General features: G+C 44.8%; 1 protein-coding gene across 5 annotated transcripts in view; it reads right to left on the minus strand.

The window, feature by feature from the left end:
* Positions 1–694: 694 nt before the first annotated feature.
* The window catches only part of LOC115148964 (misshapen-like kinase 1), a 31,439-nt gene continuing 7,999 nt past the window's right edge, over positions 695–24,134 (minus strand). Inside the window, exons 8-32 of one of the 5 annotated variants that reach the window (XM_029691323.1) lie at positions 23,830–23,908; positions 18,824–18,999; positions 18,034–18,103; positions 17,660–17,873; positions 16,416–16,523; positions 15,743–15,829; positions 15,211–15,390; positions 14,739–14,909; positions 14,078–14,233; positions 10,954–11,033; positions 10,334–10,437; positions 10,154–10,254; positions 9,800–9,823; positions 9,454–9,605; positions 9,118–9,226; positions 8,848–8,964; positions 7,883–7,994; positions 7,422–7,577; positions 7,043–7,186; positions 6,640–6,774; positions 6,356–6,456; positions 6,076–6,225; positions 5,603–5,762; positions 5,366–5,505; positions 695–5,228 (exon numbers count right to left, since the gene is read on the minus strand). In XM_029691323.1, coding sequence (XP_029547183.1) covers positions 5,145–5,228; positions 5,366–5,505; positions 5,603–5,762; positions 6,076–6,225; positions 6,356–6,456; positions 6,640–6,774; positions 7,043–7,186; positions 7,422–7,577; positions 7,883–7,994; positions 8,848–8,964; positions 9,118–9,226; positions 9,454–9,605; positions 9,800–9,823; positions 10,154–10,254; positions 10,334–10,437; positions 10,954–11,033; positions 14,078–14,233; positions 14,739–14,909; positions 15,211–15,390; positions 15,743–15,829; positions 16,416–16,523; positions 17,660–17,873; positions 18,034–18,103; positions 18,824–18,999; positions 23,830–23,908 — 3,110 coding nt within the window. In that variant the 3' untranslated portion in view covers positions 695–5,144. Of the gene's footprint in view, positions 5,229–5,365; positions 5,506–5,602; positions 5,763–6,075; positions 6,226–6,355; positions 6,457–6,639; positions 6,775–7,042; positions 7,187–7,421; positions 7,578–7,882; positions 7,995–8,847; positions 8,965–9,117; positions 9,227–9,453; positions 9,606–9,799; positions 9,824–10,153; positions 10,255–10,333; positions 10,438–10,953; positions 11,034–14,077; positions 14,342–14,738; positions 14,910–15,210; positions 15,391–15,742; positions 15,830–16,415; positions 16,524–17,659; positions 17,874–18,033; positions 18,104–18,823; positions 19,000–23,829; positions 23,909–24,134 lie in introns of all 5 variants that reach the window. The other 4 variants (XM_029691320.1, XM_029691321.1, XM_029691322.1 and 1 more) reach the window with 4 other exon arrangements.

The following is a 24,134-nucleotide window of genomic DNA, read 5'->3' on the forward strand; positions in this document are numbered from 1 at the left end:
ACCAAGACCAGAGGGAGTTCCCAACAATGGTTAATATATACACTAGATGATAACCTGTTTTGAAGCCACTGTACCTCCATCTTGGCACACCCAACCACTGTAAAACATATTTTGGACGCTAAAGAAATGCATTTATTTAACGTCTAAATTTGTATTGACAAGTTTATTATATTAGATGCTTTAACGCATACTTATATGTGAGCTAGATATTAAAATGTTTTCCTTAAAGTATAATTGTTTAATGTTTTGTTACTGTCCCCACTACAACATTATTTAAATACGTCATTTTGTCCTTGAAACATTTAATTGAAATACTGTAGAATTCCTTTCATTCATTTGGACTGCTTCATCTGGAGTGCCAATATGGCCGACCAGTGGCATCAAAGCATCTCATTCGCCAATGCAGATCATTAGCAATCCAGGGTTTATATACATCACTGGTTTCCACCATGTTCTTTAAACCAGTCTATTCCTTTTAATTCCACAAGGTGGAGTATAAATCCACACTTCAGGGAAATGGTTGAATATTGGACTGCAAGCCTGGTAAATGTGTCTGTTGGAGTGAAGTCCTGCATGATGGTGGTTGGGAACTGGAGGCCATTTATACAACACATGCTTAGCCCATTCTCTCATTGGATTCATTGTTCCTCATGCTTTACACCCAATCTATGAATAAAGAAACTATTATAGACCGTTTAAGATGAGATCAATATAGCTTTATTTTTCAAACAATTCTTCATCAAGACTTTTACAGACTCATGAGTTCATTCAACACAATCTTTTAAACTATTAAAGTTCATCAGTCGATTTAATACAATCTGAAGTTAACCCCTCAAAACAGAAACACTAAACAAACATGGTAAAAGACATTTCATTTCTCAAAAACAAGAGATTGAAAAAGAAAAAGTAGAAGAGATTATAGACCCATCCAAAGATATCAGCTTTTTCAGCTTTCAGACTTACACCTGTACTGATTCCCACAACAAGCACCTATTAAAAATCACAAATCCATTCATACTTTAAACTTATTCTACAAGATCCAAGATTACGTTGTACAGCAGGGTTTCCCAAACTCGGCCCTGGGGCCCCCCCTGGGTGCACATTTTGGTTTTTGTCCTAGCAGTAGAGAGCTGATTCAAATAACCAAATCATCAAGCTTTGATTATTTGAATCAGCTGTGTAGTACTAGGGCAAAAGCCCTGTTGTACAGTATTACTATATAATATATGTGAATGGAGTGTCTGATTAGTGTGTGACTACATTGGGTGGAGCAGGTCATTGCCTCAATAGCAAGAGGCAGGTAATAAAACACTGCACAGAAGCAGGAAACCCACCCAACTGTTTATCATGTATTATAATTTATCATGAATTTATTGATCCTCCTCATACTTCATCATAAAGGCAATTACTGGATAAACGCATTAATGCAAAACTAGCATCACGACTGTTAAAGTGATGTTTGTGTATTATGACTGTGGCTTACAAGGTATATTTTCTTGGGATTAAGACAAAAAAAACAACAGATTAAGCAATGTATGGATATCTCTCAATTATGAGACACAGACAAACAGTCCATCTTACATTCAGTTTGCTAAAGGCCACGATAAACACCCTCCCACCAAAGTCACACAGACAGAGACAGCAGAGAATTCAATTTAACACTCATATTGCTTATGAAGGAGAAGTGTCAACGTTTGATATGGCAAGGACAGCCTTCGTGATATGCCTGTTTTGTGGGGCTGAAAAATTCGATTCATGTAACAAAGCCCATTTTACTGTTACAACTTTGTCGTAACAGTACACTTGACTGATACTTTATATTTAGGATGGACAATAGAAATGTTGCTATACAAAAATGAGATGGCTCACTTGATGACCCTCTCCATCCACCCACCTTTCTGTCTCAGCTGGTTACTCCTGCATCGAACAGTACATGTCCTCAATAGACTGGTCACTTCCTCTCAACCAACAGTATGACTACTAGTTAGGCTGTATCAAGAGGAATCTGTACTTCCACTGGAAATACATGCAGCTCAGCCATCACTCTCATGCATCTGTCACACCCACCAAAACAGTCCAAACATTCAGTCTTAACGTACACACCCACATTCATAGCCTTCCCCTCTCTACTGTAGATTAGAATACATTGTGCTTAGATTAATGAATATACCAGACGGTAAAGTACGTTATAGAAATCTGTTTTACAGATATACATTCATTTATTTAAATCTCTCAATATAATTTACATATCCTTTAATAAAATAGTCGTTTCAGAATATATTAAGTTGGTTACTTTCTCACTGCATCTCACCCAGTCCACACACACTTGACCACCAGCAAAAACCTGCTTCTTTATCTCCATGTTTCTAGCCCCTCTAACACCACATAACAAAACCCAGGTCACTGGCTTCAGTTTCATTTGAACATATGAAATACTATTAAACTATTCGCAACAAATGTGAAGTAGCATATGGCTTTTCTATGGTATTTTCCCCCCCCTCCCACTGTCTAGAGAACCATCATATCAAGAGAGATGCATTTTTATAGGCATATCATTTTCTACATTCCAAATTGGTTTGCTGCCATCAACTGCACATTCTCCCTGTGCCTATATTCTAGTCACATGAATGTGTCATACAAGCAGATTGTTTTTATTGAATGAAATGAACGCTGGTTGAAATTATCTAGAGAATGTTTCCTCCTCCACATGGTGGCAACAGATACAGTCCCTGTAACTGGTGAGTCCATTCAATGTTTAAAGAGCAGTAGTTAAACATTGCAGTTCTTATTACAAAATTAAATATAATCATTGACAATGTAAAACATTAAAAGTTGTTGAAACATATTGGAACGTTCTGGTTTCTATTTAAGTGCACTTATTTGGCACAGAACACCATTCTTAACGAGGGAGGCAACTATTTATTATTTTGATCTGTCTGTCAGTAACACCTCTTCTTCATGAAGTTCAGAGTTAGAAGATTGAGTGGAGGGTCATATTCACCCCCCCCCCCCGTTCCCTACTCCAAGGCACTGCTTAAACTGTAAACATGGCAGTTTGGCTAACTAAGATAAGAGGACTTTTTCACAGCTGCCAGAGCTACTCGTTGAGTGTGTGTAAAATGTGACATTTGCGATATCAGTCTCAAATGGCACACAGCTGATATTGAATGCACTAGGCTAGAGAAAAACTATTCTAAGAATTGATACTGAATTGTGATACAGGATGAATTGCTCAGATATGTGCATGCAAGCATGCTCACATAAGAGTAAAATATAGAAATTGTAACTGTACTAAAAGTGTCAATCAATTATGTTCTTTACTCCCTTATATATTTTAATATATATTTAATGTTATAATATTTACTAAATATATTTATAATATATATAATTCATTTAGCATAAACTACATAACATTCCCACAGCTTAAGCAGTTCCCCTGATCTCTAAAATAATCAAAGCAGATTCATGTTTGTCCAGAGGACAATTGGGAACTTTGGTAGGGAAAACAATAGCAAATACACTATATTCAACAACTTGTTGCCTTACAACTAGTTTAGTAAGATGATAAATGAAAGTGCCCAATGAGTTTGAGTCCTCTGGTTCAGTATTGCAGAGACAAATATGCCACAAAACTGGGCCTGCTAAAGAATCAGTCAGTGGATTTCAACACTGGCTCAAGAATCACACAGCTATTGCTTGGAACCACACTGATCGTTCAGTATTATCCACTGCAGCCCTATCCCTACAAACCAACATCTCTGAGTACAAACATAACAAGATCCATACCAATGAACATAAAATACATCGATAACAGAGGTTACAGACAGAGTAGATCTAGCAAGAGGGAACTATTTTTCACTGGATTACAGCCGCCAGATGAGAGCCTGAAGCCCAGCACTATCCCCCATGTAAGGACCATGGACACCTGCTGCCATTATAATATTCTAACAAGCACATCACTCGCTCACCCAATTCCTTTGTCCTCTATATTACTGTTACATCAAAAACCTTCATACTTCATCACCCCTCGACCTCCACATCTTAAGTCACCTCACTGCCTAACTCTGGTACATTTTACACATAACAAATTAATTCAACCTAAACTCCCCTTTCTGAACAAGAACTGCACTAGAACAGCATATATATTGCAATATAACAGTAGAGAGTAAAAGTAAGAATGCCAGTAAGGCTAATACCAAATACAGAAACAGTACAGATAATATCAATTGTTTGCAGTGATATTGTTTAAATTCTTGACAAGAGAAAAGTTTAATATCTTAAGTCTGTTTGATAGGTTCCTAAAATGGTAAATAGCTCCGTCCCCGATATGAAACACGGGGAGAATAAAGAAATAGAAAGCATGACGCTAGAACACAGCAACATGTTCCATTTTACCAGGGACCAGAATGTTACCATGTTCACATAATGGATAGTCGGTCTTCCTAGGTTTTTTTTTTTTTTTAAACCTCCTTTCAAAAAACCCATCAAAATAAAAACATGAAATCGAGTTTTAATCAAATACCAATTTTTCTTTTTGAATGATGAGTTTAACAATTAAATCATAGGGAATCTGAAGCTTAGCATTTTAAGTGTTGCAACAATACTTCAGGGTGTGCCAGTGCAGTATATATATCAGGTCAGTGGCCACACCCTGAATGGAGGCGTTATATACACGTCATGTATATGACTTCAATCTACCCATGTTCTCTTCCATTTAAACATGTTAGATACTAGCTATTTACAATTCAATCTTGACTTATATTGGCTGAATCTTGCTTTCTTTAAAATGTATTTCACCAGGAAGGAATGTTTTTAACATACCCCCAATAAGAAGGAACTAACCACGGTAGTTACAACTAAACACAGGCGCACCAAGTGACTGAGGTACAATAATACAGGACAAGTATATACAGTACAAAGTAGAGATATTACATTAGAAGCCTGTAGTGATGTATCATAGGTAGGTACCATTCCAGAGGGAGATCAATCAGATCAGGGGAGACAGAAGATGGCAGGTGAGATGGACTCTTTGTCGTGAAGATTTAGGCTGGAATGGATTTACAGTATGCTTGTGTGTTGGCGAGCGCGCGTGCGTGTGTGTATATATATGTGTATGAGTGTTTTGTGTCTGGGACTATGTCGCTTCACCAGTTCATGATGCAGTTCCTGTTCAGGGTCATGAAGTAGACCTGGCTGCTGCCTCCGGAGCGCACCGAGGCAAAGAACACCTGAGACACACATTAACAAGACATTAGGCTTACTACTCATATTCAATGAGACCCCAGTGCATACAGCTGTACGTACCGGAGGCATAAACATAGATCACTTAAGTGATATTTTGAATACCAATGTGTGTGTGACCCACCTTGTCATTCCTCTCACAGAGAAACTTGAGCCTCTGGGCTCTCTTGTGCATGAAGACTCCGTCCAAGTGGCCTGTCTCTACAGCACGGATCTCTATGGCCTTCTCTCCCCAGCCCATGATCTGGTTAGAGCAGATATGTGCTGCACACAGGGAGAGAGAGAGAACTCAGAACATGCCAATTTCAAGAGAAAGAAGTGTGTGTGCCTGTGACGGCGTGGAGGTACACATGCGCCATACCAACGGAGGTGGGCATCTCGCCCCACTGCAGCACCACATCTTTGATGATGCGTCCGTAGGTGTTGACGTAGACTCCCTCGTCCTCGTAGCACAGCAGCATCTCCATGCCGTCTGAGCTGGGCAGGAACACGATGGCATGGGGCATTATCTGGATCTGGATCTGGAGACACACACAGGGGCGAAGGACTAGAATCTTATTTTACCTAACACAGTTGAATGCACTGATTCTAAGTCGCTCTGAATAAGACTGAAGTGATTAAAATATTAAATGCATGTAAATCTTGAAAGAAAGTGGTCGAATCTGTGAGGAGGTTTTCACATCAACACCTTTCAGGTCTGGGCGTCTAATCAATGAAACTTATCGTTATTCATGTTTTATAGATATTTTAGGTGTGAATTAAGTCCAAAGCTTTATTTGATTTGGGAGAATTTGTCTGCGTGCATCTTGTCCCATGAGGAACTCCTCCACTCACATGCACTGGGATGTAGATGTCATAGTTGTTCCCAGAGTCGACATCGATAGCGTGGAAGCCAGCACTGGAGCCGTAGATGACCTTCAACCTCTGTCCTTCCTCCACTGTGAGGTCAACCAACTGGGGTCTGTGGGGCAGGTCACCAAAGGACTAGAGGAGAGTGACAGAGGCAAAGAGAGAGGAGAACATGGGCTGTTTTGAATGTTGTTCTGGTCGACTGGCTGAGGGGAAATAGAACTCCTGGCATTTAGAACAATGAGGCAGGAAAGGTGAGACCTACCTTGAAGGCCATGAATTTGTGATAAGGCTTGGGAGCCCAGGCGTATACCTCCACCGCGTTCTTCATAGCTATCACCAGGAACTTGATCCTCTCATATTTCACTAGACACATACAAAGCGGGATTAGAGCCATTATGTGATGCTATAAATAAACAGTGCCAAAAAGGAAAAAACAAAATGTGTAAATATACATTGTTAGAAAAACTGAATGCATTGATAATAGATACAAGGTTCAATAATGGGTCACATCACTGTTACTCCAGTCTCCTCCCTTCCTTTACTCACCCACTTTGTAGTGGACACATCCCTCCATCTCCCCTACGGTGGTCCAGCCCTGCTTCTTCTCCACCTCCGGGTCATTGTGGAGGATCTTGTTCCTCAGCCAGGCCAGGTAGTACACACGCACCTTGTTCTTCTTACCTGGGATGGACACACACACACACACACACACACACACACACACACACACACACACACACACACACACACACTATAAGGGACTTAGTAGCAACAGGTGGAGTTTGTGATGCACAGGTCCTTTTCCACAGGTTTATTAACTGAAGTGAAACGTTCAGAACGTCGCAGATAGAAATGCTAAAGTTAGAATCCTGTTAGCTCTATCTGAAGGTTTTGTGACGTTGCACTCTCCTAAACAGAACCCAGGTGAGTGCAGAGCAGTACTAATCACCTGATATGGTGATGAGCAGGTTGAGTCCCTCCAGGACGTCCATCTGTTGGAACCTGCGGGAGTTGATGAGGGAGTAGACCTTCCCCTGACCACTACGGTCCAGCAGCTTCAGGCCGTTCTCTGTCCCCACCAGCAGGTTCACACCTGGGGACCACACACACACACACACACACACACACACACGCTTAGATACAAATATCCCCCTTAATGCAATCAATCAGGACGTACAATGTGTGAGAAATGTGATACTCAAGCCGGGTGGAACAAAGCGTGTTACATGTGGTCATTGAAATGCATATCATTCTGTTTCATTTGAATTCTGTGGCTCATATGATTAGAGTGTGGGCTATAGCCAAGACCAGTGTGCCGTCTGTCTCACCCCAGAGAGCAGCACAGAGGATCTCAGAGTTGAACCTCTTCTTGTACTTGCGGATCTCGGGGGTGTCGCTGTGGGGGCGTGTGTTGGTGGGGTTCACGTTCACCATGGAGCCTTTCCTCACCTCCATCTTCAGCTGCTCAAACCTGGAGCCCAGGCCTGGACACAGCAGGAGCAGAGTTTAGAGGGAGGAGAGAAACACAAGCCGTAGTTCTCTATGAATGCTAAAACTTCCTTAAGGGAATGATATTGAATCAAGCTACTGTGGGCAACTGCTGCTGTCCTGCTTGTGAGACATTTCCATGACTTAGATTAATCAACAGCAGTAAGTAAGAGATGCTGATGATTGTGAGCAGAGTACTGAAAATAGAGGGACTAGAATAGGAAACTAGGTAAGTGAAGGTATATAGGGGAACCTCATTTAACCCCTTATGATAATGACCAGTTCTATTGTCTGTACTTACTGGCCACAGAGATGGCATCCACAGGGCCTGGTGGTTGGTACATGCCCAGGTCGACAAAGGTGGTGAAGGAGGACTTGCCACTTGATGCCTTGACTAGACCCCTGGACTGATACTGGGGGAAACAGGAAGGGAGTGAGAAATACCACTGGGAGTGGGGTTTATGCCAGAGAAACATGTACATGGAGAGACAGTCTGAGAGACAGTCTGAGAGACAGTCTGAGAGACAGTCTGAGAGTCAGACAGAGAGTCAGACAGAGAGTCAGACAGAGAGTCAGACAGAGAGTCAGACAGAGAGTCAGACAGAGAGTCAGACAGAGAGTCAGACAGAGAGTCAGACAGAGAGTCAGACAGAGAGTCAGACAGAGAGTCAGACAGAGAGTCAGACAGAGAGTCAGACAGAGAGTCAGACAGAGAGTCAGACAGAGAGTCAGACAGAGAGTCAGACAGAGAGTCAGACAGAGAGTCAGACAGAGAGTCAGACAGAGAGTCAGACAGAGAGTCAGACAGAGAGTCAGACAGAGAGTCAGACAGAGAGTCAGACAGAGAGTCAGACAGAGAGTCAGACAGAGAGTCAGACAGAGAGTCAGACAGAGAGTCAGACAGAGAGTCAGACAGAGAGTCAGACAGAGAGTCAGACAGAGAGTCAGACAGAGAGTCAGACAGAGAGTCAGACAGAGAGTCAGACAGAGAGTCAGACAGAGAGTCAGACAGAGAGTCAGACAGAGAGTCAGACAGAGAGTCAGACAGAGAGTCAGACAGAGAGTCAGACAGAGGGTCAGACAGAGGGTCAGACAGACGGTCAGACAGACGGTCAGACAGACGGTCAGACAGACGGTCAGACAGAGGGTCAGACAGACGGTCAGACAGACGGTCAGACAGACGGTCAGACAGACGGTCAGACAGAGAGACAGACAGGTGGTCAGACAGAGAGACAGACAGGTGGTCAGACAGAGAGACAGACTTACATCATAGACAGAGTCTTTCCCAGGAGAGGAGTGGGAGGCCGAGTCAGTGGGGGAGTGGGAGGGCTGCACCACATCAGGCAGGTTGGTGTATCCATTGTGGCTCCGCTTCTCTGGTGTCTGCCAGGCAACGGGGACAAACCACAGTCAAACTCCCAACTCAACCTCTACATAAGAGTAAGCTGACCACCCACACACCCCCTCATGTCAGTCCTATAGGTGTTTAATGCAGATTTGTCCAGTAGGCTACTTCCTGAGAGACAGATGACTCACCCTCTGCACCAGCATGGTCTGATCCCCGTAGCCTCCAGCCTGCCCCTCCTCCCCCTCTTCCTCATGAACCACCATGGTGTTGACTGAGTCAGAGTCTGCATCCCGGGGACTAAAGAAAGACAGGAGAGGAAGTCAGGGAGGAAGACGGGAAGGAAACAGAGGAAGGTGACAGAGCAGTGTGCAGTGGAGGATATGGAGTGGACAGGAAAACAAAAAGACAAGGAATGGTCAGGCTGGCGGTAAAAGTGGACAATGGGCTTTCAATAACATTAAGTAGCGATGTCTCTAAAAAGCAGTTCCTGTTTATCTGTGTGCCTCTCCCACCCTGGTACTGACCGGTCTGTGGGGCTGTCCTCCTCCTCATTCCCCTCTCCACTCTCACTCTCCTCACTGCTCTCACTGCCTTCTGAGGATGAAGAGTAGTCGTTGGCCTTCACCGGAGGTCTGGGCTGCTCCTCAGGGCGCTCCTTAGCATACAGCCCATGGTCCTGAACACAAACAGGCACACACGCAGACGACACAGACACGCAACAGACATTAGGGAAGCATAGAGCTGGGCGTTTCCTCAATAGTTAACATACTTTGCCAGCATACCAGGACTATGGCAGGCTTGTGTAACTTAACACAGCAGCCTGACATAGTGGAAGCAAAAACATATCACAGCACACACAGAGATACTAACCTCTCCTATTGCTCTCTTGTAACTCTGTGCATTGGAAGAAGCAGTGGACAAACAGGGAAGTGAGTGCAGAGGAAAGGGTGTTATCAACAGGTACAGAAAATAGGATCATAAAAAGAGAGCAACTGTTAGTGCAGGTGTCAATATCCAGTTGTAGGGATTGGGGAGTGAGTGCAGATATTACAATAGTGCAGAATAGTCAGTGAAGAGAGCAATATAGATTTCTACAAGTGATAAGCTTAAAAGAAGATGAGTCTGAACAGCTGAGAAGAGATAAGGGTGTATAAAGTGTTGTCTGATTATCCATCACGCAGTGTTCAGAGTGGGGGGGGGCGGTTACAGGTGAGGGGTACTTACAGCAGGGCGACTGGGGCGGGACGAGGTGCGAGACTCCCCTGGCTTGTGCCCCTTCATGCGCCCATCATGGCCTAGTATGGGGGAGTCCATTTTGGAGGAGCCTGAAACCAACACACTAAATATCACATCATTGTTGGGGTTTGCTTTCATTTCGTAAGAGGGATCAAGTGATTTACTCACTGAGTATACGGTGCCTCTCCAGAGAGCCAGTCTGGGGCAGATTGGATACGAGGTTCATGCTATCTCCTCTCTCCCAGCGGTCGTTGCGGCTGAGGTCTGGGTTGCTGTTAAGGAAGACACCAAATCAGTTATCTGGCCTCAGCAGTCAATATCATAACTGTGTCATGATCTACCATCATTCATGTGTCATGATTAGAATCAGAGTAATCTCCCCTGACAGACGCAAATCTGGGAAACAGGGAGTAAAACAGTTTCTGATGGGAGTGTTGGAACACCGTCAGCTGATTATTTTGATGAATCACGATATCCCAGATGTGTTGCTTAGAATGGGAACAGGGATTTTAGCCACAACTCTAATAAACACTGCTTACCTGTGAAATATTTTTGTGGAAAACATCAGATACCTCCATGTTGTCAGCATGCAGCAAAACATATTAATAAACACAGGTGGACTTTCTGGAGAAGGAAGGAGGGACTGGGCTTTGGCAGAGGGAGGCACGGACTTTGTTGAGACAGATTGGAAAGTGTTTTCCTCCAGAACCTAAATCAAGTAGTGGGAAATTGTGCGTTCTTGACACCGAGATTAGACAGAGTAGCTCAAATGTGTCCGCCTGAGTTACCTGGCTCTGACTGGATGCCTGATGCCAGACGAGAGGTTGGTGTTGAGAGCTGTGGCAATGGAGGCTGTCCTCTGGGGAATCTGGGAAAGATACAGTGAAATACCACATTAACATATAGATCTATATGCCCTTTAGAGAGCTCCAGACTGCGACCATTTAGTCACATTTTGTGACCCCTCGACTTGGCTGTGCGAGTAAAAAAATGTATTCTACATGGTCGCTTCACTCAAAACGTCTAAAACCATGATTTGGTTAAACAGTAAAGCACATTATCCTTATGATTCCTGTAATTAAAGTGTCTGCCTGCCCCTGTAAACTGGGGCCTGCTGCTGTGTCGAGGGGGAAAACAAATGACGCGGGAGAACTCTTTCTGATTGCATAAGATTTCAAAATCCAATTGCGGGGAAAACACAGCTATCCGGTTGTCACAGTCAAAGAGGTGGTTCTCAGCTTTCTGTAGTATAATTTATATTTCTCAACTCTGAGCTCAATAGCAACTATTTTACAACCAAGATAATTCAAATCAAATTTCATTAGTCACATGCGCCGAATACAGTAGGTGTAGACCTTACAGTGAAATGCTTACTTACGAGCCCCTAACCAACAGTGCAGGTAAAAAAAAATATGGATAAGAACAAGAGATAAAAGTAACAAGTAATTACTTGTCCCCTTAAAGGATTTAGATGCACTATTGTAAAGTGGTTGTTCCACTGGATATCATAAGGTGAATGTACCAATTTGTAAGTCGCTCTGGATAAGAGCGTCTGCTAAATGACTTAAATGTAAAAATGTAAATGTAATGAGCAGCAGTAAAAAATAATATATACGGGGGGGTGCCGGTACAGAGTCAATGTACGGGGACACCGGTTAGTTGAGGTAGTATGTACATGTAGGTAGAGTTAATTAAAGTGACTATGCATAGATCACAACAGAGAGTGGCAGTGGTGTGGAGAGGGGAGGGGGGCAATGCAAATAGACTGGGAAGCCATTTGACTAGATGTTCAGGAGTCTTATGGCTTGAGGTTAGAAGCTGTTTAGAAGCCTCTTGGATCTAGACTTGGCGCTCTGGTACAGCTTGCCGTGCGGTAGCAGAGATAACAGTCTGTGACTTGGGTGACTGGTGTCTGACAATATTTAGGGCCTTCCTCGGACACCGCCTGGTATAGAGGTCCTGGATGGCAGGAAGCTTGGCCCCAGTGATGTACTGGGCCGTTTGCACTACCCTCTGTAGTGGCTTGCGGTCGGAGACTGAGCAGTTGCCATACCAGGCAGTGATGCAACCAGTCAGGATGCTCTCGATGGTGCAGCTGCAGAACCTTTTGAGGATCTGAGGACCCATGCCAAATCTATTCAGTCTCCTGAGGGGGAATAGGTTTTGTCGTGCCTGCTTCACGACTGTCATGGTGTGCTTGGACCATGTTAGTTTGTTGGTGATGTGGACACCAAGGAACTTGAAGCTCTCAACCTGCTCCACTGCAGGCTCGTCGATGAGAATGGGGTCGTGCTTGGTCCTCTTTTTCCTGTAGTCCACCATCATCTCCTTTGTCTTGATCACGTTGAGGGAGAAGTTGATGTCCTGGCACCACACAACCAGGTCTCTGACCTCCTCCCTACAGGCTGTCTTGTTGTTGTCGGTGATCAGGCTTACCACTGTTGTGTCATTAGCAAATTTAATGATGTTGTTGGAGTCGTGCCTGGCCGTGCAGTCATGAGTGAACAGGGAGTACAGGAGGGGGCTGAGCACGCACCTCTGAGGGGCCCCTGTGTTGAGGATCAGCGTGGCGGATGTGTTGTTACCTACCCTTACCACCTCCTTAGCTTAGTGATGAGCTTTGACGGCACTATGGTGTTGAACGCTGAGCTGTAGTCAATGAATAGCATTCTCACATAGGTGTTCCTTTTGCCCTGGTGGGAAAGGGCAGTGTGGAGTGCAATAAAGATTGCATCCTCTGTGGATCTGTTGGGGCGGTATGTTAATTGGAGTGGGTCTAGGGTTTCTGGGATGATGGTGTTGATGTGAGCCATGACCAGCCTTTCAAAGCACTTCATGGCTACAGACGTGAGTGCTACGGGTCAGTAGTAATTTAGGCAGGTTACCTTAGTGTTCTTGGGCACAGGCACTATGGTGGTCTGCTTAAAACATGTTGGTATTAGACTTGGACAAGGAGAGGTTGAAAATGTCAGTTTAGACACTTGCTAGTAGGTCGGTGCATGCTCGCAGTACACGTCCTGGTAATCCGTCTGGCCCTGCGGGCTTGTTAATGTTGACCTGTTTAAAGGTCTTACATTGGCTGCGGAGAGCGTGATCACACAGTCATCCGGTACAGCTGGTGCTCTCATGCATGTTTTAGTGTTATTTGCCTCGAAGCGAGCATAGAATTAGTTTAACTCATCTGGTACGCTCGTGTCACTGGGCATCTCTACGCTGTGCTTCCCTTTGTAGTCTGTAATGGGTTGCAGGCCCAGCCACATCCGACAAACGTCAAAGCTGGTGTAGTACGACTCGATCTTAGTCCTGTATTGATGCTTTGCCTGTTTGATATGGTTTTGAGATACGGAGCGCACGAGATGAGCATAGGCGACTGCGATTGCACAGGCCTTATGTTTATTGGGACATTAACGTTCGATTATTACGTGGCTACTAGCAGTGGGTATTATATTTCGAGTTAACGATCTAGCTAATGTGTTTTGAGTTTCCACTTACTCAGGCAGTGAACTAGTCCCAAATAAATTAAAATACAGATAATTCTGTAGCCTTGTTTTAACAGTAAAATAAAACAATAGCTTAATTGTCAACCCAAAATGCATGACAATCACTGGATTAGGTTGCACATTAAAATATTTTGAATCACAACATGAAAAGATGACGAAACAAAGTATTTCTTGAATACTGTCTCAGTAGTCTATTACACTTAAATAACGCACTGAGAGTGACTTTATAAGATGATCAAAAGATATATATATATTACGTAATGCTGTGAAAAAAAATTGGTGTGACCAAATCCTGGGCTGGTGCCACCAACTGAAAAATGTAGTGGCACAAGCGCCACCAGGGAAAATGTTAGTCTGGAGCGCTGTCTTTAGTCAACATCTAAAGACTAAAACCCAGCAGGTGGTCTCTGACCTTGGGCGGCTGCTCCATCTCTGGCAGGCGGATCCAGGGGCCGCGGTCCTCCCTTGTGCGAGGCTGTGGGGCGGGGCTCTCGGAGGTGGGGTCGGAGTTCTGTCGGACCAGCTCCCTGGAGTGGACGGGGCGGGGGGTGGGGGTAGGGGATGGGTCCTGGGTGGGGAAGGCGGACATGGTCTTAGTGGGCTGGTCACACAGGGACTGGGAGCGGGGGACAGGGGCAGCGTAGGGCTTCAGCGGAACCAAGTGGGCCATCTGGAACTGCAGGGGGGCAGCGGTGAGGAAGGAGGGAGGGGAGTGTGAAGGTGGAGGAGTGGGCAGGGTAGGGCGGTGAGAGCAGGCAGGGTAGAGTGGGACAGGATGGAGGGATTTTTGCCATTTTATGAAATGGCAATAAAACAATATGAAAGCAATAAGAAGGGAAGAGGATGGGTCCAGGAGGAGAAGGGAGAGAAGGAAGGTAAATAAGATCGGAAATAAATAAAGTTCAAAGAAGCATTATTAGACAGGAGGTAATGCAGCTCAAGAAAGAAAGACATCGCAGTCTCCACTGTGCTAAACCAGTATTTGACCAAAATGTCTGCAATGTTGTAACAAGGGAAAACATACAAATAAAGTACACACTGACTAATACATTCCCAGATGAACACCAACACACCTTGCCCTGTCCCCCCTGAGGTTCAACAGGCCGCTGCATAGGCGGGGTCTGAGTAGCCTGGCCCCCTCCGGATTGGCTGATGGAGTCGGAGCGTGATTGGATGGCAGTGTCAGAGACAGTGGTGCAGATTTTGGGTGAGCCCTGCCTGTTAAGCTTACTGCGCTCCTCCACCTGAGACAAAGGGAGAGAAGGAAAGGGAGGCAAAGACGGGGACAGGAGATGGGGAGAGGGAGGGAGAGAGCATATCACACAGAGACTAACTTTCAGGAAAAAAGATGACACCTAAGATGATACTACATAACTGCTTGTATATGCTAGCTTGTTACAGGGAAATAGCTAAATGTATTCCACTGGTATTACTCTATATTACTCTAGGTTATAAAACACTATGTAATGAAAGGTGTGGTCCCTAGGGTTATCTAAGGTGAAGTAAGAGCATGTTCCACTGTTCCTGTCTGTGTGGTTATTGTACCTCTCGGGCCCAGGCGGGCTTGTTGTTTGGCTCCAGGTTCTTGCTGTAGTGGTATAGGGGCTGGGGCTTCTTGTCCTGTTGCTGCTGCTGCAGGGACACCAGGTAGGCATGCTCCTGCTGCAGCTGCCTCTGCAGACGCTCAGACTGCCTCTGCTCCTCCATCTGCTTACGTTTGTACTCCTGCACACACACCATGATATGGTCAAAGCAGACTTACTAACAACTGAGCATGGCTAGTACACAATACACAACGCTTTGACATGCCCCCAAAACAGAGACAATCCCACATACAAAGATGGGGACATCATGCAGGGTATACATAGACAAGGGCTGATTCTCCAGTTCTCTCAAGAAATGTTTTCAAGTTAAAAGCAACATACAGAACATGGAGTGTTTGATGCCTCTAGTGGTGAGAGGTGTGAAGTGCAAGAAGGAGGAAGAGGGTGAGCAGTATGCCCTGCAGGCAGAGGTAGGGGTAGACTAGGGCTGAGGAGAGGAGGTGACTGCAGGATAAAGGAAGGAAGAGAGTTACCATGAGCAGTGCCTGCTCCTGAAGCAGCTGCTGCTGAAGGATTTCTAACTGCCGCTGTTCTTCCTCTAACTTATTTCTTATGAACTCCTGAAGAGAGGTGGAGGAGGGGTGAAGAGGGAAAGGAAAGACAATGGAGAAGAGGATAGATATAAATAGACCACGATGTGGGGGGTGGGGGGGGGTGGGTTATGACTGTCATACACTAGTTAGTATACAGCCCTAGTGATTTGTCATGGCTTTAAAGTTCCACATTCACACTAAAAGCTAAATGGTATTAGCTTTTTTCTATTGAATATCTACTGTTAAGACTACAATACAGTTCCATATAGGCATCACGTCTTCTATCAGTCCTAGATGCAGGGTAGTTATCGTGAAGAAACGGGCCATGGTAGGAGAGTTAAAATGTTGGAGAAAAGAAGACTAGGAGAGTAGATTATAAAACGTAGGTTGACTGTGATATAATGCCAGTCACTGTGTGGTAGAGGTAGAGCGGAAACGGAGCAGCAGAAACTGAGCTCTTGCACAGAAAACACACTAATTTAGATCCCGGCTGCCATGGCAACCAGCGCACGGACATTCCACAGCTAGAATGGCAGTAGGCTGCAGAGTAGGCTACACCCACACCTCTCCCCAATTGGCCGATTGTGCTCCTGTGCTTCTCGTGGTTGGTTACCTGCTCCCTCTCAGCCAGCCTCCTATCCTCCTCCCTCCTTATATCGTCAAGTCTCCGATGGGGGCCCTTTTCTTGCTGTCTCACCATCTCTCGCTCTTTTCTCTGTTGCTGAGAGGGATGACAGGAGAGAGAAATTAGTGTGGAGGCCACTTTTGCACATTAGTTGTGGTTATAATGGATGCCTTGCATAAACCTTTAGTTTTTTTCCCCCCTCCACCGCGAGAGGAAATGGAAAGAAAGAGAGAGGAAATGGAGAGAGAGCAAAAGTAAAGAGAGCGAGACAGCGAGAGAGCAAAAGAAAAGAGTGAGCGAGCGTGAAAGAGAGAAAGAGCGAGCGAGCGAGATGTTAGTTGTGAGTCACTGCCAGCCCCCGTTACTAACAGCCACTGCAGCCCTGCTGAGACCACACAGCTCCCTGATTCAAACACTCGGCCAGTTGTTCTTTTAATTGCTATCCCCCTGAATAGTTTTAAGCCTTCTGAAAAGACACTACAGCCTCCCTATTAAAACAACTCCCTTAAGAGAGGATGCCTCTTAGAATTAAGACGGCACTTGCTAATGACACGTTTTACATTTAAATGCTCGTCTTCTCTTTTGTTGTTGAGAATTAATGATTAACAATCTCGAGAGAATATTGAGCTATCATTTTTACTTCTCTCCCTGACGGTAAGTTGCTTCCTGACCTTGTGATAATCAATTCCCATCTACTGCACACTGTATGCAGGTAATCCAACATTAATTGAGATTTAAATCCAGTGGAAGTATTTTAATTGGCACAGAAATTATGTGCAATTATTCATAATTATCATCATTAATAAAAACATTATTATAGATATCGTCAAACCGTTGGTGTTACCAACTTGCTAAATTAGCAAGCTTCATATCCTGCTGTATTACGGTATCTCCCAAAAACAGTGTACAGTGTGTTATGGCAATGTACATAACAGCTTAGTACAATCCCAGTAAACCTGTCTACTGTGAAAGCCTTAAGACTTGGAGTGACATAAATAGCTAGATAAAAGGCTTGTGATGATTCATTCTTTGTAAGGTGGGATGAAGTCAGCTGAACCATGTTGGTCACAGGTTTTACCTCAAAGGGTAAAACCGTGGTTTGCTTAAGCAAGCTAAAGAACACAAGCCGCAGTTGATAAGGTTGTCTGTTTGTGTGTGTGTGTGTGTGTGTGTGTGTGTGTGTGTGTGTGTGTGTGTGTGTGTGTGTGTGTGTGTGTGTGTGTGTGTATTACCTCTTCCAGGCGGCGGCGCTGTTCTTTCTGCTCCTCGATGCGTTTCTGTCGGTCGTGCAGCAGCTGTCTCTTGTGTTCCTCTGGGTCTCTACGCTGGGCAGCCAGCTGGGCCTGCTGTCTCTTCAGAGCCTCCGAGCGCTCCTTGTTCTCCTGCTGAAGACGCAAGAAGTCCCGCCTCAACGTCGACTCACCCGGGACATTCAGGATGGAGGTACTGGAGGAGAGAGAGGTGGAAGGGTTAGAACGGAGGATTTAGATATGGAGGAATATAGCAGGATGAGGTGATGAGAAATCATAGTAGAGAATCAGGATATTGTGTCATTAATCTCAGGACACTATAGTAGGGTAGTATAGTATGGGTAGTGTTATGTTACCTGGACTCCCTGTCTTCCCCACGGTTCTCATCCTCCTCATCACTGCCACTGTATTCATACTCCGTCTCCTCTGAAACAAAGGGAGTGAGAGAAAGAATGAACAGATATGAGAAAGTATATCACATAGTAGTGACAACATACTAGGTAACTGCCAAAAAGGAAACGCATGAGTAAATGAGGGATACAAAGTATATTGAAAGCAGGTGCGTCCACACAGGTGTGGTTCTTGAGTTAATTAAGGAATTAAAATCCCATCATGATTAGTGATGTATAAAAAATGCCCAGTTGCCCATTATTTTGGCTACCATGGCTAGAAGAGATGTCAGTGACTTTGAAAGAAGGGCCTTAAAGGACCACAGGGGGTTTAAAGGGTGTGTGGTGTGTCTCAGTCACCAGATCTCAACCCACATTAACACTTACAGGAGATTTTGGGGGCTGCCTGAGACAGCGTTTTCCAACAAAACACCAAATTATGGAATTACTTGTGGAAGAATGGCATCACATCCCTCCAATAGAATTGCAGACACTTGTAGAATCTATGCCAAGGCGCATTGAAGCTGTTGTGGCCCAATGACTTATTAAAGACACTATTTTGGTGCTTCCTTTATTTTGGCCGTTATCTGTATGTACTTATAATGACAATAATCCACCCAATCCTCTCAGTCAACCTCAACCCTCCAACCATTATGCACATAGACATGTGCAAAACCAAATATCTCATGCCCAACCCAAACCCACAGAGGCGTCAGTCAGGCTCAGGCTCAGGCCGGCCCTTCCCTCGCTCGCTCACCCTTCTCGCCCCTCTTCTTGCGTGTGCGGTCGATGTGGTCTTTGAGCTGGATGCGGACCTGGCGCTCCGTGGGCTGGTCCCGGATGAACGAGTGCTTCAGGAGCTGCTCTGTGGTTGGCCGGCTGGTGTACGTCTTCACCAGGCAGCCCTCTATAAAGTCTATAAACTTCTTAGACCTGGAGGAGGTGGGGTGGGTGGGTCAGGTGAGGAAGAGGGGAGTGTTGAGTAACAGGTGTTTGGTGGAGAAAGATGGGAGAGCTGGTATGAGTGGGAATTTTAGGAGGCCTGGTATCTCCTGTAGGTCACATGTATTTGGGAATGAAAACTATTCCAAGATGAGTGTTCAGAAAGAAAGGAGAAGAACAGGGAAGGTCTGTGTGCGTGGGAGTGAAAGAGAGACAGAAAGACAGTCCGAGTATCCATACATTAAATGTACAACAGTGCCTCTTTCGGTAGATTTTTCACTGCTATTTTTATTAGGATGTACTTGGGTGTATCAATTGCAGTAAAGTTGTCCACATGACTTGTCTGGAGGCCAATAGCTATCACTAAGGTATGTACTATAGGTCAACCAAATGAAACATTGAGCAACAACTTCATTCAATACATTCTTGTCTTAGTCATTGAATAATTTGTATGAGTAGTTTAAATATGTGATTTGCAGATGACTCACTTGTTTGAGGTCTAAGAATTTCTTCCTACATGCCTGGTTTGTCAGGGAAAAAAATTGTTCAAGTAAAAAACAGGCTACATTAGTTTAAGTTAGGGCTGTTGTGGTGACCGTATTACCGCCGCACCGGCGGTCACAAGTCAGGAAGGCAGTCAAATTCTACATGACCGTTTAGTCGCGGTAATTAGGCTTCTCCAAGTTCTGATGCTGCTGCTGGTCATTAGTAGCCTACCAAACTTGCTGTAAATAGTCCAAGTGTAGTGTAGTCCAAATAGTGTAGTCCAAAGTAAATAGTCCAAGTGTCCATTTCATTAATTGTTCAGCAGTCTTATGGCTGTGGGGTAGAAGCTGTTAAGGTCCCATACTTGGCTCTCCGGTACCGCTTGTAATGCGCTAGCAGAGAGAACAGTCTATGACTTGGGTGACTGGTGTATTTGACAATTTTTTGGGACTTCCTCTGACACCGCCTTGTATAGAGGTCCTGGATGTCAGGAGGCTTGGCCCCAGTGTTGTACTGGGCCAAACGCACCACCCTCTGTAGCGCCTTACGGACAGATGCCGAGCAGTTGCCATAACAGGCAGTGATGCAAACAGTCAGGACGCTCTCAATGGTGCAGCTGTAGAACTTCTTGAGGATCTGGGGATCCATGCCAAATCTTTTCAGTCTCCTGAGGGGGAAAAGGTGTTGTCGTGCCCTCTTCACAAGGCGGTATGCAAATTGGAGTTGATCTAGGATTTCTGGGATAATGGTGTTGTGAGCCATGACCAGCCTTTTAAAGCACTTCATGGTTACAGACGTGAGTGCTACGGGTCAGCAGTCATTTAAACAGGTTACCTTAGTGTTCTTGGGCACAGGGACTATGGTGGTCTGCTTGAAACATGTTGGTATTACAGACTCAGACAGGGAGAGGTTGGTCAGCGCATGCTCGGAGTACACATCCTGGTAATCCGTCTGGCCCTGCGGCCTTGTGAACGTTGACCTGTTTAAAAGGTCTTACATCGGCTGTGGAATGCGTGATCACACAGTCGTGCGGAACAGCTGATGGACTCATGCATGTTTCAGTGTTACTTGCCTCTAAGCGAGCCTGGAAGTAATTTAGCTCGTCTGATAGGCTCGTGTCACTGGGTAGCTCTCGGTTGTGCTTCCCTTTGTAGTCTGTAATGGTTTGCAAGCCCTGCCACATCCGATGAGCGTCGGAGCCGGTGTAGTACGATTCGATCTTAGTCCTGTATTGATGCTTTGCCTGTGATGGTTCATCGGAGGGCATAACGGAATTTCTTATAAGCTTCCGAGTTAAAGTCCCACACCTTGAAAGTGGCAGCTCTACCCTTTAGCTCAGTGCGGATGTTGCCTGTAATCCATGGCTTCTGGTTGGGTATGAACGTATTGTCACTGTGGGGACGATGTCACCGATGCACTTATTGATGAAGCCAGTGACTGATGTGGTGTACTCCTCAATGCCATGGGAAGAAACCCTTAACATATTCCAGTCTGTGCTAGCAAAACAGTCCTGTAGTTTAGCATCTGCGTCATCTGACCGCTTTTTTATTGACCGAGTCACTGGTGCTTCCTGCTTAATTTTCGCTTGTAAGCAGGAATCAAGAGGATAGAAATATGGTCAGATTTGCCAAATGGAGGGCGAGGGAGAGCTTTGTATGTGTCTCTGTGTGTGGAGTTAAGGTGGTCGGGAGTTTTTTCCCCTCTGGTTGCACATTTAACATGCTGGTCGAAATTAGGTAAAACGGATTTAAGTTTCCCTGCATTAAAGTCCCCGGCCACTAGGAGCGCTGCCTCTGGAAGAGCGTTTTCCTGTTTGCTTGTGGCCGTATACAGCTCGTTGAGTGCGGTATTAGTTCCAGCATCAGTCTGTGGTGGTAAACAGACAGCTACGAAGAATATAGATAAACTCTCTAGGTAGATAGTGTGGTCTACAGCTTATCATGAGATGCTCGCCTGAGGTAGAGTAAAACCTTGAGACTTCCTTAGATATCGTACACCAGCTGTTGTTTACAAATATACATAGACCGCCACCCCTTGTCTTACCAGAGGCTGATGTTCTATCCTGCCGATAGTGTATAACCCGCCAGCTGTATGTTATTCATGTCGTCGTTCAGCCACGACTCGGTGAAACATAAGATTACAGCTTTTAATGTCCAGTTGGTAGGATATAGGTGCTTTTAGTTTGTTCACTTTATCCAGCGATTGTATGTTGGCCAATAGTATCGAAACAACTAAAGTTACAATAATAACTCTAAATTAAGCACGAGTACCTAAACTCAGCAAAAAAAGAAACGTCCTCTGACTGTCAACCGTTTATTTTCAGCAAACTTAACATCTGTAAATATTTGTATGAACATAACAAGATTCAACAACAGAGACATAAACTGAACAAGTTCCACAGACATGTGACTAACAAAAAAGGAATAATGTGTCCCTGAACAAAGGGGGGGGGGGTTAAAATCAAAAGTAACTGTCAGTATCTGGTGTGGCCACCAGCTGCATTAAGTACTGCAGTGCATCTCCTCCTCATGGACTGCTCCAGATTTGCCAGTTCTTGCTGTGAGATGTTACCCCACTCTTCCACCAAGGCACCTGCAAGTTCCCGGACATTTCTGTGGGGAATGGCCCTAGCCCTCACCCTCCGATCCAATAGGTTCCAGACGTGGTCAATGGGATTGAGATCCGGGCTCTTCGCTGGCCATGGCAGAACACTGACATTCCTGTCTTGCAGGAAATCACGCACAGAACAAGCAGTACGGCTGGTGACATTGTCATGCTGGAGGGTCATGTCAGGATGAGCCTGCAGGAAGGGCACCACATGAGTGAGGAGGATGTCTTCACAGCGTTGAGATTGGACTGAGCTTGTCATTGCAGGCAATGATGCTGTGACACACTACCCCAGACCATGACGGACCCTCCATCTCCAAACCGATCACGCTCCAGAGTACAGGCCTCGGTGTAACGCTCATTCCTTCGACGATAAACACGAATCCGACCATCACCCCTGGTGAGACAAAACTGTGACTCGTCAGTGAAGAGCACTTTTTGCCAGTCCTGTCTGGTCCAGCAACGGTGGGTTTGTGCCCATAGGCGACGTTGTTGCCGGTGATGTCTGGTGAGGACCTGCCTTACAACAGGCCTACAAGCCCTCAGTCCAGCCTCTCTCAGCCTATAGCAGACAGTCTGAGCACTGATGGAGGGATTGTGCGTTCCTGGTGTAACTCGGGTAGTTGTTGTTGCCATCCTGTACCTGTCCCGCAGGTGTGATGTTCAGATGTACCAATCCTGTGCAGGTGTTGTTACATGTGGTCTGCCACTGCGAGGACAATCAGCTGCCTGTCCTGTCTCCCTGTAGTGCTGTCTTAGGCGTCTCACAGTATGGACATTGCAATTTATTGCCCTGGCCACATCTGTAGTCCTCATGCATCCTTGCAACATGCCTAAGGCACGTTCATGCAGACGAGCAGGGATCCTGAGCATCTTTCTATTGGTGTTTTTCAGAGTCAGTAGAAAGGCCTCTTTAGTGTCCTAAGTTTTCATAACTGTGACCTTAATTGCCTACCATCTGTAAGCTGTTAGTGTCTTAACGACCGTTCCACAGGTGCATGCTCCTTAATTGTTTATGGTTCATTGAACAAGCACTCTTTTTTTGCTGAGTTTATTTCTTTGATAACGGCTCAACACAGAATAGTTGCATGTGCACACGCCCTCAAATCATTTGGAGAAAATATTTATATTTTATTCAACTTTTTTCAATTGTAATCGTCATACTATAAAATAATGCCACAGAATTATAAGCAAATATGGTCTGCTAAATGAGCTAGTGTAGCCCACAGCTATTTGTCATAGCCACATCAGGACCTAACATGGACAACTCAGAGTCTGCTATTCTGTTCTTCTGAAATAGACTATGTTTTCTTCATATCATGCTTCTTTAGACCTGTCTAAAATAAATAGTGGATTTATTGTGAAGGTGTAGGCTATATCACATGGATTTATTATGTGTGGAAACTAGGAGATGCTAAATGTGTTTATGTTAATTAACTGTCAATTACCTTGAGACCGACAGTTATTTGCTTGACAATCACCAGCTGATGAAATTTCGTAACCACCACAGCCCTAGTGATAACATTTCTGTCATGCCACTGTACCATGGCCAGCTGGTGTAGGATGTAAATAGCTCAGTAAAGCACAGCAGGGCTATGGTAAGGAAGGAATCTTATCATTACAAAGGGAGGGCAATAGAGGGTGGGGAGCCAAGAGAAAATAGCTATGTCCTAAAATAAAACTGAAGTTTTAGGAAAAACAACAGCAGAAACCAAACCGCACACTCACCACTTCTTGGACTTGAGTTTGGGAGGGGGGTTCCTCGGGATGAGGAACAGAGCTCTCATAGGGTGCATATCACACAGAGCTGGGGGGGAGAGAGGGAGATAATGATGGATTGGTACAAAGCATTTAAATCAAAAGAGCATTTAAATACTGCTTGTACACTACTATACAGTATAAACATGTAATGATCACAATCCTTATGCATACAACTGTAGTCCCAATCAATATAATGTGCTCTTGATAAACCCGATCCTTATCCTTTCTTTGTTGCCTCACACCTATTGCGCCATTGTCTTGTTTGAGCAACA

Source organism: Salmo trutta, chromosome 15, assembly GCF_901001165.1.
Source record: "Salmo trutta chromosome 15, fSalTru1.1, whole genome shotgun sequence".
Taxonomy (NCBI): Eukaryota; Metazoa; Chordata; class Actinopteri; order Salmoniformes; family Salmonidae; genus Salmo; species Salmo trutta.